At 41.1% G+C, this 15,346-nt stretch overlaps 1 protein-coding gene across 1 annotated transcript in view; it reads left to right on the top strand.

Moving 5' to 3' along the window:
- The window catches only part of Suclg2 (succinate-CoA ligase GDP-forming subunit beta), a 232,852-nt gene that overhangs the window by 47,265 nt on the left and 170,241 nt on the right, over window positions 1-15,346 (top strand). Inside the window, exon 2 of the mRNA XM_034512316.2 lies at window positions 13,347-13,488. Coding sequence (XP_034368207.1) covers window positions 13,347-13,488 — 142 coding nt within the window. The remainder of the gene's footprint in view (window positions 1-13,346; window positions 13,489-15,346) is intronic.

Below are 15,346 nucleotides of genomic sequence, written 5' to 3'. Positions count from 1 at the left end.
TTCTGAATGGTCCAGAAGCTTAACTCTTGGTTCTTTTCTGTTAGGACAGATGATGTATTATTAGTTTGTTAAGCAGATGCTGTCCGCCTTACTGCTGGGTCTTAGACCTCCAAGCTTGATGTATCAGAGATAGTGGAGCAAAGTCGGCCTGAAGCTCTGGGTCTAATCCTAGGCTGTTTTTCTGTGAAGAACAGCTTGCGTGTGTGGTCTCTTGGCCGGGAAACTGTAAAGTACATTTCTTCCTACAGTCATCTGTTCTAGGTAAGTTTCATGTCCCATCACTGCTGATTACTCAGGTCCCGCAGCATCATGGTTATCATCTCTGTTTCATCAATAGTGTATATTTCAAGATGAAAAACAATATTGTTAGGTCTTTTCAGTGTGAATTATTTTTCTCTATGTTCTTCTCTAGCTGTCGAGTGATTTAAGTATAGAATCCAAAAGTACCATTACCCGTGGTAATGCTTTGTTTTAAAAAAGAATTTAGTTTCCTAAAATTTATGTGTGCATGTGTCTGTGTAAATTTATGCATGCCATGTGCATATAGGTGTCTGAACTGAAAAGGCCAAAGAAGCTAGAGCCCAACTAGACTTATAGATTGTTGTGAGCAATGATGTAGGTGCTGGGAACCAAACGTGGGTTCTTCCCATGAGCAGGAAGCAGTCTTCAGCCCGAATGCTGGGTCTTTTTTATTGCCATTGGATTCACAGACATTTCTCCAGTGTTATTGGTTATTGGTATTGCCTAATCAATTTGTATATACTACACACACACACACACACACACACACACACACACACACATCTTTTCATCTTTTTCCATATGTTTACGCACAGTTTAATAGAAAGGCCAAAGCATTTTTAGGCAGGGTCTTGGAGTCTTCACTATTACTTAACCACTCGAGTGACCATAGACAGGTCAGTTCAGTGTCAGTCAGACAGTCAGTCAGACAGTCAGTCAGACAGTCTGACTTTCAGTGTTCCTTGTCTGAGATGGGAAAGTCTTAGCTCAAGTGGGGTGTACCATGAGTTTACTTGATTAATTGTAAGATGCTTTCATTGTAAATAGCTGCTCTATCTTTCTGTGATTGTTGAGTGAGTCACACACCAGAGTTCCACTATTAGAGTTTAAAAATACCTCCCCAAATGCACTTAAAAAAAAAAAATAGTAGGGTACTGTGGCTGCTTTCCTCTTCTCCTTTATGTGACCTCCTATGACTTTTATTCCAGTGACTTTCTGTGTTGCATGTTTCTTCCTCCATTATATTTTGTATTAAATAATAATAGCTAACATTTCTGAGCTCTTATCTTGAGCATTTTGATTGACTTGCATATATTAACCCACATAATCATCAAGCAGCCATGAATCTGGGCCTGTGAGTCTGCTTCATCTTATAAAGGGGGATGACAGCTCAGCTGCCATCTTCCCATGTGATAGGGTCCAGGAAGATCCCTCTCAGCTCTGCTTAGAGTTTAAGAACTTAGCCACAGGGGTCTAATTAACTGGCTAATTAATTTTCTTACAACATGCAAAACAGGTCTAGGCTAAATGGAGTCTGGTCAGAGGCTAATTTGTTTTCAAAGGTGACTGCAGATGAAGACCCTGAACTTCCCACTCTTGTCTTCATCCTGCTCTGGTCCTTTCCACACACGTGGCCGATCACTTGCTTTTCTACTGCTCTGGCCTGTTCCCAGGCTGCAGAAGGTAGCGAGTCTGCATTGTCAACATCAAGGCCCCTCGGAAAGGAAAAGGTATTCTTACTCCTCTTACAATTAGTATTCCACTTAATCATCTCTTCACAAGATGGCCCAGTTAAAGAGGCCACTTCATCATGGCCTGTTTGGAGCACACCAGCCTTTTATTTTATGACACTCCTATTAAGACACATTGAGTTATATCGTCTTTTCCTTGACACCAACACATTTATTTGAGCTCAGTATGTCCAAGGTTGTGTGACTAAGGTAGATTTATGAGGATTCATTTGCATCCAGAACAACATTGGCAAAACTAAAATATCACAGACACTAACGTTGGCCTGCCACAGCTTACTGAGCATCTGCCTTCATCACTGGGCCTGTGACGAGAAGGAAATATATTTTTCTGGTGTTCACAGCTAAGTCCTCGTTGCCATTCCACTGTTGTTGTTGAGAGCTGGAAATGAGGTTTAAGAGCTTCTTCATAGCTAACAGCAGGAGCTCATGTGTGAGGAACGGAGAAATACAGCTTCCCACCTCCATTCCATTTTGAATTTAAAGAACTCTGTCAGTTAAAGGACTCACGCTCTTTATTTTCCCAACAAGTTAGACCTGACTTAGTTGAGTCAGTACCTGGATTTGATTACTCCTTTTCATGCTTGTTCTTAGAGTAGATTGATTTTCATTGCTTCTAGCTCACTATTCAAAGATAGGGGAAGAAAAGATGGTAAATAGGACAAGGGGATGTGGACCAATTTAGAAGCAGTCCTTTGGCGTGATTCCACAATCTCTGTTGTCAGGATATCAGCAGTACCCTTCAGAAGTGTCAGGATACCAAACACAAATCAGCAATGGTGACATAGTTCAGCAGAAATAGCCAGGCCTTTGAATCAGCGGAAGTCAACTCCAGTGACTAGAACCAGCAGGGATGTTCTCTGTTGTGCCTCTCTCAATGAAGTGAAGATCAGCAAAGACTCAAGACTAATGAATTGTTGTACATCTTGCTATGCAGTGGTCCCATCACTGTTGAGTCCTATTTATACTCTCTCCAAACATCACATGAGTCTGCTTCAGTAAAACATCACATGAATCTGCGTTAAATGGCACAACCAGAAACTTCCACTTTAGAGTTGTTCATGTCTTTGGCTCTGATTGGTCTTGATGAATTGGAAGTTGGGCTGTGGTTGATTTGGTACAGTTACTACATTTGCATGTCCCACTGTGGTGGTATGAATGAGTGGACCTCCATAGGCTCATATATTTGAATACTTGGTCTACGGTTGGTGGAACTGTTTGGGAAGGATTAGGAGGTGTGGCCTTATTCAATGAAATGTGTTTTTGGGGATGGATTTTTCTATTGAAATGATTCTTGCCATTCTCAGTGTGTTCTCTCTGCTTCCTCTTTCTGGTTCAAGGGGTGAGCTCTCAGTTACTCCTGCTGTCATGCTTTTGCTCTCTCTGTCATCACAGACTTGAGACATCTGAAACCATAAGCTCAGTTAAGCACTTTCTTTTCCAGTTCCCTTGATCATGGTATTTTGTTACATCAATAGGAAAGGACCACCTTTACCATTTCCTAGTTGAGTAAACCAGGCTGCTGCTCAGGCTTTGGGTTCAGCACAGCACTGTTTAAATGTTGAAGCTTCAGGGCTAATAAAAGGCTTCTCTTTTCTTGCCTACTTGTGAACTTTATTATGGATAAAGTAGGCCGAGCTGGTAATAGGGAAGCCATAGTGTGCTTCTAGTAAGCAAATGAAAGCAGAAACTGAGGAACAGAGGCAGCTTAGATCACAAAGGACAGTTGAGAAAGGAGAGTGACAGTGGAACCAAGACTGTAGAAGAAAATGTCTCTAAAGATGAGAGAGTTCATGTCCTGGTCACTGCAAGAGTTCCAGGGAACTGCCAAATCCTAAGGACTGTGGATCCTGATACTCAAGACTGGAGATCTTACTATAAGATCCTGTTAGGTGTTGAGAGTCCTAGCTTCCAGGCCTTGAGAGCTGCCATGCTGGCTGTGATGTGCAGCCGGTAATACCAGCTGCTGCCATGCCCTCTGCCTTTCTGCAGTCTCATGAAGGGTCATTGAGAGTCAAGGCCTAGAGCAATAAGCCCCTGATTCAAGTACCTGGAACTGTGAGGAACCTAGTGCTTGGAGCCATACACCTAGTTCTCAGGACCCAGAGCCATAAGCATCTAAGTTTGTTATCCTAGCTCATAAATGGGCCATGGCATTTAACAACCTGGACCAACACTGGGGAAGCCTATCTGTGATTTCCCATTGATGACCTCCGTCTGGATGGAAAAAAACCCAAAAACCAAAACCCAAACAAACCCAGTCAGATGATTGGTACTAGGCTCTTTCTTGCATATCTATTTGTATATACAGAACACTGCTTGATATGTGTACATGTCTGAAATAAAAATGATATTCTACTAAGTGTTGAGTGTGCCTGGTCTAGTCAGAGTCTGTTTTCCTGGGTTGCTGGTTTTCTTTAGTAATGGTGGTTTCTCTTTGCAATATGCCATGGAGAATAATCTGTGTTAGCATGCTCAGATATAATAGGCTATCGATAACTATAATGATTATTCCCAAATACTCAGTGACTAATATATCAAAGACTTATTTCTCATTGTCTGATTTTTAGGCAAGGTGGTCTAAGGACTGTTCTCTTCAATGGAGTAGCTCTATCCAGGTGGCTTTTATTCTTTATTTTATCATCTCTACTTGTGGCTTCTGGGTCACTGTAACCAACAACAAGAGTTCTGGAGTGCCATGCATGTTTTTGAAAGTGTTGACATTCTTAATACAAGCAGGGCAACATGTGAATACTGGTGGTCTTGTGAGGTCACTGATAGTTTATATGCTTCTTGAACAGGTGTTTCCTTGCTTGTAATGTCATTTTGTACCACTAAACATATAATAGATTGAAAATATCAGGTTCTTAACACCAAGCTTGAGGACCTGCATTCGATCCTCAGAACCCACATAAAAAACATGAGTGTGGTAGTACCCACTTGTGAGCCTAGTGATGGGGAGGTAATGACAGGAGAGTTCCTGCCAGCTAACCTAGATGTGTTGGTGAGCTTTAGGCCTATCCAGTGGAGCCCCCAAACAAGGTGGACTCCTCCTGAACAGTGCCGTGCAGCTCTCCACAAAGCATACACAACTACCGTGAACTACCCATGTGAACACACATAAGCCAAAATCCCTTGCCTAGGAAAGCTCACCCTGAGCACCCTTATAATAGTTATCATCTTATAGTTGGGTAGATCGGCCTACACAATGTATTTCACAATAATGTACCAAGTAGCTCATTTAGTTTGTGGAATACTATATAGAAGGGAGAAATTAGAATAGTTGGGGGCGGGGAGAGAAGGCATGTTCCCACCATTATACAGTTGACAGAGTTAGGTGAAGCCATTGTGAGTTGGGACCAGCTGCCATTTGACCATGTCATGACTTCCTCAGCCATCTTCTGGTTGGTAGCATTTGGATCATTTTCAATACTCTGATTATTATTATACACAGGCGTATCTTATATATATCTCAGGTGCATGCTGTAGTAGTATATACATAAAAATAGACTTTCCAGGGAAAGAATATAGATTTCTTTTCCTTTTTACAAATGCAATTAAATGTTTAAGAAATATAACTAAATGTGTTTCTTTTTTCTTTTTTGTTTTGTTTTTTTTTTTTTTTTTTTTTTTGTTTTTTTTTTTTTTTTTTTTTTTTTGTTTTTTTTTTTTTTTTTTTTTTTGATGCAGAGTTTTTCTGTGTAGCCCTGGCTGTCCTGGAACTCACTCTGTAGACCAGGCTGGCCTTGAACTCAGAAATTCGCCTGCCTCTGCCTCTCAAGTGCTGGGATTAAAGGCGTGCACCACCAAAATGTGGTTTTGAGGCACACTTCAAAGTTGGCTTCAGTCCTAAGGCCCTCCCACCTTAGCCTCTCAGGTGATGGAATTCCAGGTATGTTCCAGTGGGGATGGCTACTAAGCTGTCCTTGAAGGTGTTTGTGCCACTGGTTTGTGTGGATGGTAAGAGTACAAAAGGTATTATCTCACTGGGACTTACACAGTGACAGATCACACCCCCCCCCCCATAGCATCTTTATTACTTCTGGCCGAGAGGCGTTTCTTATATGGTGACTATCTAATTTCTAGCTTTGTACTATGACAAAGGCTCTTTCCAATGTTCTCTTGTGCTGTATTCCAGAGTGAGGCTGACTTCTGGGCCAAGTCCAGCTGATGATGCCACATTAAGTGAGGGGTTTGAAGCTCACAGATTCTGCCTCCAGGGGGCGCCTGGCACAGTGACATGCCTTTTTTGTTTCCTTCCACTGTGGTGCTGTTTCAGCTGTCTCTACACTCTGACTTTGAAACCACAGGGCGAAGATAATCTCTCAGTCCTGTCATTTTTTTAGACAGTGTAGCTGTCTAATTTTGTGCTGTGAATTTTCCTGTGCATTTTTGTCTGCTTAGTCATTGTCTTTTTATCTCTGGCCTTCTCATTTTCATTCTCTGCCTCTGTTCCCATGCTCCCAAAGGCCCTGAAATCTTTATGTGTTACTTTTCTTTTAAGTCATATTTCCTCTTCCCCTCTCAGCATAAAACATGCTTGCTCTGTCAAAGAAAAGCAAAAGGGATAGAGCAATGGGAAGGCCATTGTACAAGTCTCGAGGAAGCTGCAGTGGGTGCTTGCACATACCAGCTGGGTGAGGAGTGGGACACAGTTCTTAAGGTAGTCTGTTTGTCAAAGGTTCATGTACAGAAAGGACAGAAAATAAGAATTAGTCCAGATTTTAGACAACCCCTGGTTTTATACATGATCCTGGGCAAGCCACTTCCTCTCCTCAAGGTTTCTGATTAAAAAGGAGGAAGATAGATCCCAGAGGACCCTTTGTACCTTGGAACCTCAAAAGGTGAGTTCCTCAGCACAGGATCAAATGGCCTCTGTAGTGAGCCAGTGCACCCACTTCCTTACTCTGGAAGCTCCACGTCAGGGCTCCACAAGGCGATGCACAGGTGGATCGTTTACCATTGTTCACAAGGGGCAAAACTCAGTTATAAAGGTTGCTAGAATCGTTGGAAAGCAGAGCTGCGGGGGAGGTTGAGCAGACCGAGTTCTTGGTGATGAACAGGTCAAGACCAGCATGAGTCATGGCAGGAGGACAGGTAGGCTGGTAGAAGGAAGGAAGGTCCTGTTGCTTCAGAGGAGAAACAGTCCTGCTGGAGATGCTGCCCCATGCGGAAAGAGAAGTCAGGGCCTTGGCGCCTTCTTTCCACTGATTGATCTACGAACAAAGTCTCAAAGTCAAGCGATTGGCTGAGGAACATAGCAAGTAGATCAGAGGGCAAGCAGGCAAAAATCAGGAAGAGTCCTTATTGCTTCTGTTTGTTGGGCTGCCCTGGAACTCACTCTGTAGACCAGACCAGGCTGTCCTCAGACTCAGATCTGCCTGCCTGCCTCTGCCTGCCAAGTGCTGAGATTAAAGGCATGTGCCACCACTACCTGGTCCCACATTACTTCTTGTAGTTAATAGTTAAAAAAAAAAAACACCTAGGAGACTCTAGAAATAATTTACAGAGTTTGAATAACCAATTTTAATGTTATTGTAATTCTAGTTTATTGTTTATTTTCAACCCTGTAAATTAGATTTTACCATAGGTAAGTATAGATAGGAAAGCAGAGTGTATGGGCTTAGTATCATCATTTTCAGTTTCAGGAATCCTCCTAAATCTCATACCGCATCCTCTAGATAGCATCCCCTGTGGGTAATGGGAGGCTTTGTGGTAACTAGGGCAAACAAGAGAAGGCCCCGAGTTTGGTGACCTGTGAAGTTCCTTTTGTCATTTGCATTCCAGAGTTGGCGAGGCACTTGAGGATGACCTTGCTAGCTTCTGCACTGAAGATACTGTTGTAGGCCTTAAGGTTTTAACATGTAGCTCTTTTCCTGCCATTCTTGTATTTCTCAGGATAATGTTACCTTTCCATCTCCTTCCCACAGCCTGCAGCAATTGCCTTTTTCCAGTTATGTGCTGTGCCAACATTTTATGCAGGTTCTATTCCCTGTAAATCTTCAGTCTTTTGAAGAGGCAAGCATTTTCCTCACCTCTACCTCAGACTGTATTATTAAGGGACCCCCGAAAACATGGGGCCAGAACATAAACACAGGGAACCAATCATGTTAGTTGATCAGTAACTATAGTTACAGAAGCTTTCTGTTTTATTCTTGCCTATGATGTTAACCTAGTGACTTACACATCTGCTTAGATTTTTCTTATCTGCAAGATGGTTACATACACAAGTTTCCTAGGCTCTGTTCTAGGTGAGTTTGGTCTGCAGTAAGAATGACCCCAGATCACAATGTCTAAAGTCCACCGAGGCTTACTTTTTATTACATGTTTGTTATGAGCCACCTCTGGGTATCTCTCTTTCAAACTTGTGGCTGATAGATTGTCTTCTGTTTTGAATGCTCCTCTTGTCAAGGGAGTGGGGGAAGAACAAAGACCAAGATGAGGTGGGGAGTGGTGATCTGATGTTTGTCTGGCTCTGTCACACATAATAAGGCATGTGTCCAGGGCCTTAATGGCTGGAGTTAGTGGTGTAGTATCTTCTAATTTTAGCAAAAGGAAGAAGGCTGAGAGTATTATGGGTTTGCACTAATGACAGCTCCAGAGTAATAAATGACTTCATGATGGCTTCAGCCAATAGATCACAAGAGCACATAGTGAAATGTCTAATACATCACAGCACTCAACAAAAGCAGAAAAATTATCAGAGATGTCCAGAAGTGGTTATTATTATTTGTAGCATACTGTTCACTATTCATTTTCTTAGCAAACTTCTTACCCCTAACAATGCAGAAGCAGACTAAATGGTTCTTGCATGGACTTAGCAGAAAGATCATATACTCACACCCATGAATACATATCTACATACATGCATACACATATGTATGTAACATTTGTTGGTGGATGTGCTGGATGTGTGGATGTGCATGCATTTGTAGGTGTGAGTGCTTGTGTGTGTGTGTGTGTGTGTGTGTGTGTGTGTGTGTGTGTGTGTGTTTGTGGTCCACAGGACAACCTTGGGTGTTGTTCTTTTGGTACCATATGCCTTATTTATTCATTCATTCATTCATTCATTCATTCATTCGAGACAGGCTCTCTCATTGATCTGGAACTTGCCAAGTAGGCCTAGGCTGGATGACTGGCAGCTGAGTTTTTGCCCATTTTCACGTCTAAGATTATTAAACACATGCTCCCTTGTCTAGCTTTACGTGAGCTCTGGGATTGAACTCAGGTCTTCATGCTTGTACAGAAAGCATTTTGCCAACTAAGCCACCTCCTCAACCCAGCACAAATTGTTAAGAAGTAGAGATGACTTAGAGAAGTTGAGCTGTAGTCAGTGACACTGTCCTACCAAGTTTTTGGTTGAGCACGGTCATCTGATGCTTCTATTACTTTGTGGAGTGATAGGGTGTTAGCACAGGCCTTGCAAGTCTGCTCACTGTCTTGGTTTTCAATTTAAGAGCAAGCGACTTTAAGCTGGCATTCATTTGGGTCAATGTAGAATCAGTCAATATGTATTATATGTCTTTGATGCTGGTCTCTGGATCAATTGCAATTAGTTTGGAGCAGATTGCATTAACATATCTGAAATTAATACGGCCAGTAGTCTAATGAAAAGGAATTGACCGTGACCACACTGTGGCTGTTTTTAGTTTCTCTCAAATGTGCTTTTCAAACTGTACTTTTTCTTCTTTGGTTAATGGCTTTAAATTGGTATGTCAACATAGGCCTAATCTATTGATTCTTCCCATTTGCCTTTTAAAAGCAGTCCCTGATAATGACATGTGTGTAACATTTAATGTTTTCTTACCTTAGATGGCTTTTACTAAATACCTTAAACTCATGTTTTTCTTGGAATTTTGTGTGGAATGCAATAGACTATTAAGGCTTTGAATGTGTTCCTTTATCAAATTTGTGTTATTTTACTAATGTTTCATTAAGATTTACAAAGTCAGAAGTAAGATTATAAAGTATTAAAAAGTAGATGGTGTGAGCATTTTTGGTCCTACATTGGATTTTATCTAAGTATTATTAATTTTAAAGAAGAGTTATAATCAGTTTCAATATTAACATTGTAAGCAATATAAACATAATTATATTAATATATAATATATATTAATATATATAGGTGGGTGGGAGGGGCTATCTTTAGGCTTGATCATATCAAAGTTTGAATACTTTATAAGTGTATGTGAATTATGTTTATTTCAAGTCCTAAGGCATAACTGTTACCTTTCTAGTTTAGAGGTAGGCAGTTTCTGGAACTGGAACATTCTTTGTATTGGGAACAAAAGGTGGGGTTTATTCCTTTGGAGTTATTTTTGATATTTTCTATCTGACAAGTAAGATATTCTCCTAAGGATGTCAGAAAGTTTAGAACACATTACCCTTGAGTAGAAGCTCATTTCTTTATAAGGGTCTATCAGGGGTGTCTAACCGTTTGGCATTATGGTGCCACACCGTGTTCCACAAATGTGCTGGAGCATATTTACAGCTATTCTGGGGTATACATGGTCAGTGAGCCTCAGGTTGGACATACCTGTGAGCCTCAGTGGATCCCCTGTTTGAGAGAGTTCATGAATGCATCCTCATTTGGAGGTTACAGGAGATGACATTTTAAGGACACTTCGGAGATTCTGAAAGTGATTGAAGCTCCTGTGCACAGCCCTTAGGCTCTCAACAGTGTGGTCAGTCTGACACTTGGACATTCATGGAGAATGTAGAAGCTAGTAGGGTTTGCATATCAGGTTATTTTTCCCTCTGCCAGCTTTGACATCTAGCTATGATTAAACATTTAATTTGTGTTAATGGATAATCATCTCTTGTAAGTTCCCATATGATGACTCATGGGTGTAAACATAACCAAATGTATTCCTTTTTCATTGAAAAGGAGATATATAGTTTTGGTAGGATATGCCATCGATATTACTGGATAAAATACAAAAGTAATTTACTTGGTTCTCATCTTGTTCTTTATATTCTTTTGACATAAATTAAAAAGTAATTGATAGTGCATTTTGGAAAAAAACCCACTTGTATTGCCATCTTAAGCAAGACTCTATACTATCCAACTGCAGCTGAATGGTAGTATTGTAATGAGGATTCTCAGGTAACTGTGCTCAGTGTTGGTATACGAGTGAGATCTCGTCATTCAAGTACCTATCTAGGCTCCACTAGAAACTAAAATTAAGAAGAGATTTGGGAGCTGGGAAGATTGCTCAGCCATTAAGAGGATGCACTACTCTGCCAGATGACCCGAGTTCGGTTCCCAGCATCCATACCACATGGCTCACAAAGACCTGTCTGTAACTTCAGTGTGTCTGACAGCCTTTGACTCCCACAGGCACCAGCACACATTTGGTACACAGAAACTCACACAAGCTCATATACACACACATTTAGAAAATTTTTTAAAAAGGAAAAGAAAGAAGTAAATTAATCTGTGGCTCCATGACCTTTTAGAGTTAAAAATATTTCTCCTAAGACTTTCTTGAGTATAATTAATGGTTTATATTAGTTGTTAGGATAATGCTGTGAGCTTTCCCTGTTTGTGCCTGGTGAGTGAGGGAGGCACAGCTGTATGTGTGGACCTTTAAAGTTTCTCCAGAATAACTTCTGATCTGTACTTACCAGCTCACAAAAAGCTACAGTAAAGATGAAGTGAAACACCCTGGAACAGTCCCATGATCCTTTGCCTGCCTACTTCCTCCGATGTGAGCATCTGACACAATTCTAGAACAATACGAAAACCAGAAACTTACACAGATGGTCTTTCTGTACCTAAGCTATTGAACTTACTCTATTTTTACCACCTTGAGAGTTAAAATTAACATCTATTAAGAGTTTCACTATGACAGTTAAACTTCACTTATTTATTTTTTTGAGATTATAACATAATTACATCATTTTCCCCTTCCCTTTCCTCCCTCTAAACCCTTCCATAAACCCTTCTTGCTTTTTCTAATTCATGGCTGCTTCTTTCATTAATATTGCTGTTACATACATATATGCATATATATTCCTAAATACAACCTGCTTAGTCTGTATGATGTTACTTGTATATATGTTTTCAGGGCTGACGTCTGGGTATTGGATATCCAGTTGCTGTTCTGATCTGGGAAAACTGTTTCTCCGGTGCTCAGCATTCCTTAATTGCCAGTAGTTCTCTGTGTAGGTCTCTTGGGATTTCTCCTGTCCACATTAGCATGTCTACTGTTGCTATCTCGTTCAGCCCTTGTTTAGGAGGTCTTGTTGGTGAGACCTTTTGTATGTAGCTTCTGAAATTACTAGGAGACACAATATCTTAGCAAACTCCCTGGTCCCCCGGGAATGTTTTTTGGCTTTCTTCTGCAATGATTCCTAAACCTTAGGTGAGGGGGTTGTTTTTGTAAATAAATGGGCTTCATTTTGATTGGTTGTGGTTTTCTGTAGAGGTCTGCTTGCTAAAAGAAGTTTTCTTGATGAGGGATTAGGACTGCACTTCTCTCTGGCCATAAGAATAAACATTTAGAATTGTGCTGGTTTAGTAAAGTGGTGGTTGTAGAGTCTCCTCCAAGGTCTATGATTTCCCTAGCCCGGAATAGCTGGTGAGGTTTCTAGTACTAAACATGATTTCCTTCTTGTTGAGCAAGTCTTACGTATAATTAGAGGACTGTTGGTCACTGCCAAAGTCTGCGTGCCACTACTGTACCCTTAGGGTCATCGCGTCTTGTTGGTTGTTGTGGGTCATAGGTATCGTAGCCAGGGAAGACTGCTGTTTGCTTTCTTCCTTTGGGACCATTCATGGTTCCTTGTGGTGCCATGAAAGCTAGTCCTCAGGGAGGAGGCATTCAGGTTACTTCCAGCTCAGGGGTTCCAGGGCATTGTATCTGAAGTATATCGTGTCTTCAGCAGTAGGGATTTATTTATCTTCCACTTTTCAGGGCCAACCAAGGGCAATAGCAAGAGCCTATAATGTTTTCGGATTCTCTTGGTCAACCCTGGCCAGCAACTTAAAAGGGGCCTTCTTATGCTTGGTGTAGGGGCTTTGTTAGATGTAGGGGTCTTTGGCTCTAGGAGGGAACATTATCAGCCCAAATTGAGAGAATTTCATGTAAAGGTATATTTATACACAGACGTATATGTTTTATAATTTTCTTAGGTACATACTTAATAGCATGAAAATGTCATGTGGGAATCACATTATGACATGTTTATTTATGTATATAATTTAAAAATTCTTTACCCCTTATTACCTTCTCTGGCCCCTCTCTCTCTCAGTGATTTTTCTATCTTCCAAGCACAGTACCTCTTCTGTTTCCATGCCTCTCCCAAACTCTTTGTCTGTCTGTCTGTCTCTCTCTCTTGTGTGCTCTCTCGTTCTCTCGTTCTCTCGCTCTCTCTGTTGCTCTCTTGCTCTCTCTTGGTTTCTCTTGCTGTTTGTGTGTATAACGGGGTTTTTTGGGGCATTTTTGATTAAAAAAGCATGGCAGATTTATTTTAAATGTCTCTTTAAGCTGAGTGTTGGTCATTGATGGTCGATTGTACCTATAAGACAGTGTTCTTCTTCCTGTTATTGAGTGTTCTCTCCTCCCTTCCTAGGCGGGTCACTTAACCCCCCGAAGATGGCTGAACCTGCAGGAATACCAGAGCAAGAAGCTCATGTCAGAGCATGGAGTGAGAGTGCAGAGGTTCTTTGTTGCCAACACTGCTCAGGAGGCTCTGGAGGCAGCCAAGAGACTGAGTAAGTTGTTCCAGGGGGTAAGTGCTGGCCACCATCAGTGAAGACAGGACAGGGCTTCCCATTTCTGTTCTTTCAATCTCTCAGTAGGGATTTTGAATTGCAAAAATAGAAGAATAATTAAATTAGGAAAACTTGATTCTTTCCCTTGAGATAGTAGCACATGGGGTCACCTTGTGGAAATTTTCAAGTTTTCCTATGTGCTTAGTGGTGGGAAAAAAATAGGGCTGGTAGATTAGACTTGAGAGTGACATCCTTCTTAGAAACCCCTTAAAAGCTGGCATGAGTGATCGGAAGAGCACAGGGGTCGGCAGGCAGCAGCTTTAGTTTTGTTCTGTAGTCCATGTTGGCCTTCACCTTGTGATTCTCCTACTGAGGCTGAGTGCTGACATCACAAATGTGCGCTGGTGGAGCCTGGCCAAGAGCAGCAGTTTGAAGTCCAACGATTTTTGTCCTCCCATTACCAGTGCTAACTGCATATGAAGTCCTTCTCCTTTCTGCCTTTCTGGTTTATTAGCATTAGAGCAAAGCTGTGTTTCCCTTCCATCTTTGTCTTCAGGGCCTTATTCATTGTAGTGATGACAGGTGTCAGCTGTCCTTCTAGCTTTGGATGGTGGAGAATCAGGTCCTGCCATCTTCTTTCCAGTGTAATATTTTAAAGATCCTCTTATTGTTACCTAAATTATCTAGTATAAATAAAACGGAAACCACATAGTATATAAATCTATAGTATTTTATAAAAAAAATAGTTTATTTATTTATTAAATAAATAAATAAGTAGATTTATTTATTTAAATCTATTTATTTTTATTTAATGAGTACATTGGAACTATCCTCAGACACACCAGAAGAGGGCATCAGATCTCATTACAGATGGCTGTGAGCCACCATGTGGTTGCTGGGAATTGAACTCAGGACCTCTGGAAGAACAGTCAGTGTGCTCTTAACCGCTGAGCCATCTCTCCTGCCCCTTATAGTAGTCTTTGAAAAGAAAAAAAGTAGTAAGTAAAATTAATTTTACTTAATTAGATAATACATTATATCTAATATACCCAGTCAGCAGCATTTAATCATGAGACTGAAATTAATAAGTTATCAGTATTTTTCTTTTTTCCATGTTTTTTGTTTGTTTAAGATAGTTTATGTAGCCTATGCTGGCCTTAAAGTAATTGTGTTGCTGAGGACGACCTTGGACGACCTTGGACTTCTGCCTGTCTGCCTCCAGAGTGGTAGGGTTATAGGCATGTAACATTTTCTCTGGCTCATATGGTCCAGGACTCAAAACCAGGGCCATGTGGCCATGTGTATCATGCAGGTGAGTATTCTAACAAATGAGGTATCCACAGGACTGGATTCTCACAAATCTTGTTTTTAGCTACACTAACAGCACATTCATTTCACATGAGTGTCACATCTGATGTTCAGCAGACACTGTGTCAGTTGGGCTATGTGGAACAGTGTAGTTCTGGACACTGGAAGGATTTGAATATACTTATAGCCTTGGGGCTCAGTTTTTTCCTACTAGTCTTGGAGGAGCCCCCTACTGTGCTCAGTGACTTGTGTAGACAGACTGGGTAAAGGATGATTTCCTAGACTTGTCCATAAAGGGATGATTTTGTTTTAGGGATTTAAAAATGAGGACAGAAAAGTAAAGTGAAGTTGGTCTTTGCTTTTCCTTGCCCTGTCTTTTCAAGGCAGAGGCAGAGTCCTAGTGTTGAGGCAGCAGCTTATCCAGTGAGCAAGCAGGAGAGCGAGCGAGTGAGCGGGCAGGTTCACCCTCAGAGAGTAGTTGCCCTAGACTGAGGGACCATCTAGTTTCTGATGTTGAATTCTGTTGATCTGAGAGGAAATTGATGACATT

This window comes from Arvicanthis niloticus, chromosome 9 (genome assembly GCF_011762505.2).
Source record: "Arvicanthis niloticus isolate mArvNil1 chromosome 9, mArvNil1.pat.X, whole genome shotgun sequence".
NCBI classification, from domain to species: Eukaryota; Metazoa; Chordata; class Mammalia; order Rodentia; family Muridae; genus Arvicanthis; species Arvicanthis niloticus.
This window is presented reverse-complemented; position numbering and strand designations above follow the sequence as displayed.